Below are 6,512 nucleotides of genomic sequence, written 5' to 3' on the forward strand. Positions count from 1 at the left end.
TTTATTGAGTTAGCATTTCAGTTTTATAGTGGTTCATCGTTCAGTATGTAGTAAATCATGCTGAACATTTTCCAGATACTGAAATACAATATGATGATATAGAAGACATCACAGGAATTCCATTTCCTGACAGGGAGTCATCCGAGAAGCCCTGGGAGTACACTTTGGGTGGAATAATAACATTTGGTCTTCAGTGGCCTTGTGTTCTAGTTAAGGCCGCTATTGTCATCAATTCTATTTTACAGGTAAACCAATAGGTTTAGAGAAGTTGGTGCGTGCTCTTGGGATGGTCACCTAGTAATTGGTTAGCCTAGGCCTTTTGACCACAGAACTCATCTTTTGCTACTGACTTGCACTGTTTTGGTAAGGAAGGTTCAATTTTTTTTATTCCAAACTATTGTGAAAGACTATAGGGTTTGAAAGGCCCTTAAAATAAACAGTGCTTTTCTAGTAATGGAAAGAATTGTGGAGAATGACTTGTCTATTTAGTAGCAGTCAGGTGAAGGCACGAAAATAGAATTTCATTTAATGAAGAGCATCTTAAATAGGAATGCATGAGATACCTTCTGTGGTGGGTGAAATGGAGAAAGAGACAGCACAGGGTGTCTTGGCAAAGAGCTTTGAATAATAAAATTCTTGAAATGTATTCTGCTACTTCCATTTTTGTCAACCAAGAGCTTATTGGAACCTCTCTGTTTGGTGACATGGAGCCTGCGTAGTTTAGTCACAGAACCAGTCCTTGCTGAATTTAACGGGTATTCATTCACTACATGGTCCAGGTTTCTTTATAAGTTGCCAAGGTTTTGCATTGTATCGTCTCAGAAAAGAACACCCAGAAGACGCTGGGCCGAGAACCCAGCTCGCTCAGTCCCTTTCCTCTGTGGAGAATTCTCCCTCACAGTCCTCCCTAACTCTTCACATCGGAGCCCGGGAGGCATGTTTGGTTAATCTGCGTGATCTACAGTAATGATATAATAAGGCTTCACTTTATTTCTCTTGTAGCGATATTGTAATCAGGATGCCCTTGGCCTTTGAAGGCTTTTACTCTGAGATTTGCCCGGTGGCTTACTTCTGTTGGGCGTCCATACCAGTTCTGCACTGCCCAGACATGAGACAGGCTGGTGTAGTCAGTGTTAACCTGTCATGTCCTGTTCCCCCCAGGAGGGATAAGTGCAGCTGTCAAATGGCATCCCTGATTCCTAGTACTATTATATTCTGTTCTGTGGTTATGAAGTATAAGCCAGTCGATGGACTCTATAGTCACGATGTTTGTTTTTAGCTTATCCTTTCATCATCACAGAAATTTTCTTTTACAGACAGCTTATTCCAGTTGGGGTAGCACGCTACTTAGTTTGCCTGCCTGTCTGTCCTTTCAAATAGACAGTATTGATTTCTCTAAGAAATTCATTACAAATTATTGCCACATAATACTGAAATTCATGAAAATTGAATAGCTATAATATGCATAGAGGTTTCGGTTTAGGGGTATGTTTGTTGGTTGATTTTTTTTTTTATTCTATCTTTTCCACTTTTTCCCTTAACCTTTGGTGTCCATCAAGTTTCTTTTTGGGCTGTAGTGCTTTTCCTTTCCTTTCTTTAGAGTATTTACCCATTCAGGTAGTTGAAACTATCACCGCCTCATGTTGACCGAGTTGCCAATTTGTCACTGGGCAGTAAGTCCTTCAAGATGGTGCCCAGGGATTTACTCACCATTTTTGAGTACCTTAACAGTGGGTGGGTGGACGTGGTTCTCCTCTGGTGTGGCCATCTCAAAGCCCAGGCTTTAAAATGTATGGTTTGTTTCAGGGGTTTTGAGAAAAAGCTTTATTGTCTTTTTGAGAATAGGAACTGTGTGTATTTTGTTTAAAACATTGAGTACTTCTTATCGACTGACTGTTGGAGAAATGAATGGCTAAAGTAAATGACATTTTTCCATTGACTTAACCCTTGATTTTGGTGTTACTTGTTTAACTCTGTAAGCTTGTTTGCTGAATGTTCTAAAATTAAATATCTTGTTCTTTTTCTTTTTCAGTCAAAGACGACTCAAATCATACAATAGGAGTGGAATTTGGTTCAAAGATAATAAATGTTGGTGGTAAATATGTAAAGTTACAGATATGGGATACAGCAGGCCAAGAACGATTCAGGTAGCTTTTTCTCTAACTTAATAAAAATATTTGAAAATCAGATTTGAAATGATCAGGTATATTCTCTTAATATATGTAAGGCCCCTCCTCCCCCACATAGATTTCAGAAAGTTTACCTCTGGAAGCTTTAAGACAAACTAAAAGTCAGTTTTTCTCCATGCAGCACCGATTTACTAAAGAATACATTAGAATCTCTTTGGAGTGAATACATCCTAATTTAGAGGCTAACTTCTTCTTGGGAACCAGCGAGCACTTCAGCAGGACGCGGCATGGTGTGTTCTACAGTGAACTTTTAGATTAAAATCAAGGCAAAGTCATAGCACAAATAAGTTTTCTCTGTATTTCACTTTCAAAGGAGAGTTTTCAAAAACTTCTTTAGGGGTTTTGTTTTGTTTTACATTAACTAGAGCATGTTCTGATGGTTGATGTACATTCAACAAAATATTCTCTCCTCCACACTTCTGTTACACTGCAGTCCTAGTTGATGTTCAGAATGACGACCCCAGAGCACTGCAGATAAGATTACGTGTTTAATATTCTGTAACTACTAAAGCAAGAAAGTAGATTAATATTTTAGTTGTGTTTTTTGAACAGATACACGAAGTCAAAACAGAACAGATATTCAGTTTCAGAGTTCATTTAAATAAAACTCACTCCCACTGCAAGCATTTCACTTAATTAAAGTCAGATATGTATTATATTTTAAATGTTCACTAATTGTTTGCTTAAAAAATAGAACCATTTTTAATCACAATCATTCTTCAAGAAGCACTGGTTAATCACAGTGGATTCAATACTGACATTTATGTCTTCTTACCCCTAGAACCACACTGCAATGACTATAAAATAACTGAAATAGCATTAACTCAAAAAGACTGAAAAAAGGAGAATGCATAATTATGATTGAGAGATTTCAAAAAAATATTAAAGATAGGGAGTGGATGGTGTAATGACTGACTTAAAGCAGAGGATGCTATGTCGTAAGTGCTTGTAATGGGGGAAGCCAGTGAGCAGGAAGCCATGTTTTCCTCTGAATCCCAGAAAAGGGCAGGATTTGGAAGGATCGGGCTCTACGGAAGGGAGGGGTTAAAGTGTTCATATCATGTGTGCAGACGCGTGCGTACACACACACACACACGATGAGGGGTTCAGTGTCTGAGTTGAAACGGGGTCTAGACCCAGGGCCATAGGCCGGGCAGAGCGCAGGAGTGAGGCAAGGACTGCCCTCACTGTCTGCAAATCTAACCCACTTCCCCCACCTCCTCCCTGGTTGCTGGCAGCCAGGTGTGATGTCTCAGGCAGGAGAAATGCTTCTTCTCTATGGAAAAATGAGTAGCCCCAAAGGAAATGCCTGAAGAGTTTACCATTTTGGTTTCCCCCCATAAAAACCCCAATCTCTGTCCAGCCATCCCACAGTGAGCCTGCAGCCCACACGTAAAGCGCTGCTTTAGATTTTTTCATTCTTTGCTCTTGAATATAAATAACCAACCAAGGATCACCAGGCATTTGAAGAAAGTTTCTAAAATAAAAGCGAGCCCAAAATCAAGAAAATAGGAACTTTGAGGGAATAGGAAAAAAACACTAAAACTACTGTCTCTTCAGAAATAAGAGCAGAAATTATATTCAAGTAATGAGAACAAAATTATATTTGGAAAAGAGCAGTCAAAATAGCAAATAGAGTAGAGATCTTCCAGAAAGTTAAAAAAGAAACTTGAGTTGAAAGGGGAGAGACAACATGAAGAATCAGTCCAGTCGGTCCAATGCCTGACTTTTACGAGTTCCAGAAGAGAGAAGAGCAGAGGAAACAGAAAATTTTCCACTGAAGCAATGAGATTCCAGAATTATTGGCCCATATTATGCTTACGACAAATGAGTGGGGAAAAATCCAGACCAGGGCATGTCGTGAAATTTCAGAACACCAGGAATGAAATGAAGATAACAAAAATATTCCAAGAGGAAAAAACAGTCACATATAAAGGATTAGAAATGGGAATTGCATTGGACCGTTCAACAGCAACATTTGGAGGCCTTCAAAACTCAGCCTGAAAAATTCTTTTTAACCTAAAATTCTAAAATTAGCCAAACTATCAATTAAATGTGAGTAAAATCAGAATACCTTCAGATATGCAAGTGTGCAGGGAAACAAAGGTTATCTTTCATGTGTTCATAGAAACTTCAGGAAGATATACTTCACCAGTACAAGGGAGTAAATGCAGAAAGAGGAAGATGAAGCCAACAGGGGCCCCAGCCACGGGAACAAGGTAGTGTCATGAGGTGTTGTTATGCCATGATGCTGCCTGACTAGGAGAATGACAGGAAGGGGGGTTGTGAAGTAAGTGAGCTGAAGATTCTTATCAAAGCAGGGAAGCAAGAAGCTCTGGAATTAATAGTCCAGTGTTTTCATAAGCATTTTATAGAAATATGGACACAAATGCCAGAAGAATGGAGTTGTCAGATCCATGAAAGTAAGGATTGTTGTATTTTTTGTTTCTCCAGAGCCCAGAATCATGTCTAACATGTTGGTGGTCAACATGTGTTCTTTAGTGCCTTCATGAATCCAAGGAGAAAGCTGATCCTGAAGGAGAGTCCTTGCCTGGGGCCAGGGTTCACATGGCCCAGTGAGGCAGGAGACAGTGGGGGTTCACGTCCAGCCTTTGAGCAGTGTTTTAGTTTAAAGCTATATACATGTATTACTTTGGGTTAAATTACTTTTGAAAAAAAATATAATACCTCAAAAAATGCTTAAATTTGTATATTTGAATAATTTATGTAAGAAGCCATATGTCAAAGTATGGTGGTGTAGAATGTAAAATAAATTAAGAAATAGATGTAATTTAGTTGATCTTGAAGAGAACTCTTAGGTACCTCTTTCTCTAGAAACTAGATGTCTGCTGCAGCTAAAATAGAAAAGAGTTGCCTCTTAATATACGTGGAAAGAGGCCTTCCCCCTGCTACAGGAGGCTGCCTGGGGAGGAGCTGACAATCCGCTCCTTCTCCTGCGCCTGTCTGCCATTTCTTAAAGCATGGGCCCCTCTATGGTCATGGTCAAAATGTGAAAAGGGGAAGCTTCAAGCTGCATACCTGCCTTTGGAGTTTTAAGAGCTAAAAAGTAAATTTAAAAAATAGCTGCCGTTTTCGAAGTATCAGAGTGATAATGATTGGTTTTGGCTTCTTTTTCAAGTTCCACAGTTTTGTTTTTTCCCCAGAGGTAGGCACTCTTTGTTTCTGTGGTGTCTGTTTTCTGACCAAATGAGTGGGGTTTTTCCACACCAGTTATCCAGGTTTCCAACACCAACTGTGTGCCCAACAATTCAATTCAATTCTCTCACTCTGGAGTTAGCGTCAGACCCCACAGGTTAAGGGTCTGATCCCACTAGCCTGCCCCTACTTAAGACACAAGTCACAAATGGGATATTTAGGCCACCCTCACTTCTGTCCAGCAGAATACAAATTTGGGGGTTCCTATGACCCCTCTCCCAGGTTCGACAGTTCTCCAGAACAACTCACTGAACTCAGGAAAGCACTGTATTAACTGTTAACAATTTAATAGAAAGGTACAACCCAGCAACAGCCAAATGGAAGAGACACAGGACAAGGTGTCTGGGAATCGAGTCCTGTGCTCCCACACCCTCTCTGGCTGCACTACCCTCCCAGCACCTCCATGTGTTCATGAACTGGGGAGCTCTCTGGGCCCCATTGTTTATGGGTTCTTATGGGGGTTTCAGTGTGTAGGCGTGGTTGATTAGATCTTTGACCTTTGGTGATTGAGCTCAGTCTCCAGCCCCTAAGCATACTGGGCCTTGTAGACCTTGATGAAGGGTTCATTTGCTCTGGAGAATGGACAGAGGGACGTGAGTGGTGCCTGTGTGGCAGTGGGGACACTAGCCGTAGGACTGCAGGGGTCCAGGCAGAGGCCTGGTGGTGTGGATTAGAATGGTGCAGGTGAAGATGCAAAGACATGCACATATAGGTTATGTTCAGTTAGTGAGATAGGACCTGATGGTTCACATGTTGTGGTTCAAACGTGGAGAGAGAGAAAAAGAGGAGTGGAGGATGAATGCAGGTTCCTGGCTGTACAAACAAGACACGTAGTGATGTGTCCCGTTGTCCCACCTGGCCCCAGCCAGGTGGACCTGGAGGGTGGGAACCAGAGTTCTGTCTTATAAATGTTAGTGTGACATGTTCATTAGGATTAGGCAGTCACATGGAGATGTTAGGGCAACAGTTGGATCTTACAGATGTAGTCTGTGCTGAGGATTAAATTTGAAAAGGGAAACCAGGACCCAGCCCTGGGAAACTGCAGTACAGACTGGGCAGAGTCAGAAGGAAGCTCCAGAGATGGAAAAGCAGCAGCAGCTGGTGGGG

The 6,512-nt window shown here is 41.1% G+C and overlaps 1 protein-coding gene across 1 annotated transcript in view; it reads left to right on the forward strand.

The window, feature by feature from the left end:
• Positions 1 to 6,512, forward strand: part of RAB4A (RAB4A, member RAS oncogene family) — a 43,434-nt gene that overhangs the window by 24,280 nt on the left and 12,642 nt on the right. Inside the window, exon 3 of the mRNA XM_046654136.1 lies at positions 2,033 to 2,147. Coding sequence (XP_046510092.1) covers positions 2,033 to 2,147 — 115 coding nt within the window. The remainder of the gene's footprint in view (positions 1 to 2,032; positions 2,148 to 6,512) is intronic.

This window comes from Equus quagga, chromosome 2 (genome assembly GCF_021613505.1).
Source record: "Equus quagga isolate Etosha38 chromosome 2, UCLA_HA_Equagga_1.0, whole genome shotgun sequence".
In the NCBI taxonomy this organism is placed as follows: Eukaryota; Metazoa; Chordata; class Mammalia; order Perissodactyla; family Equidae; genus Equus; species Equus quagga.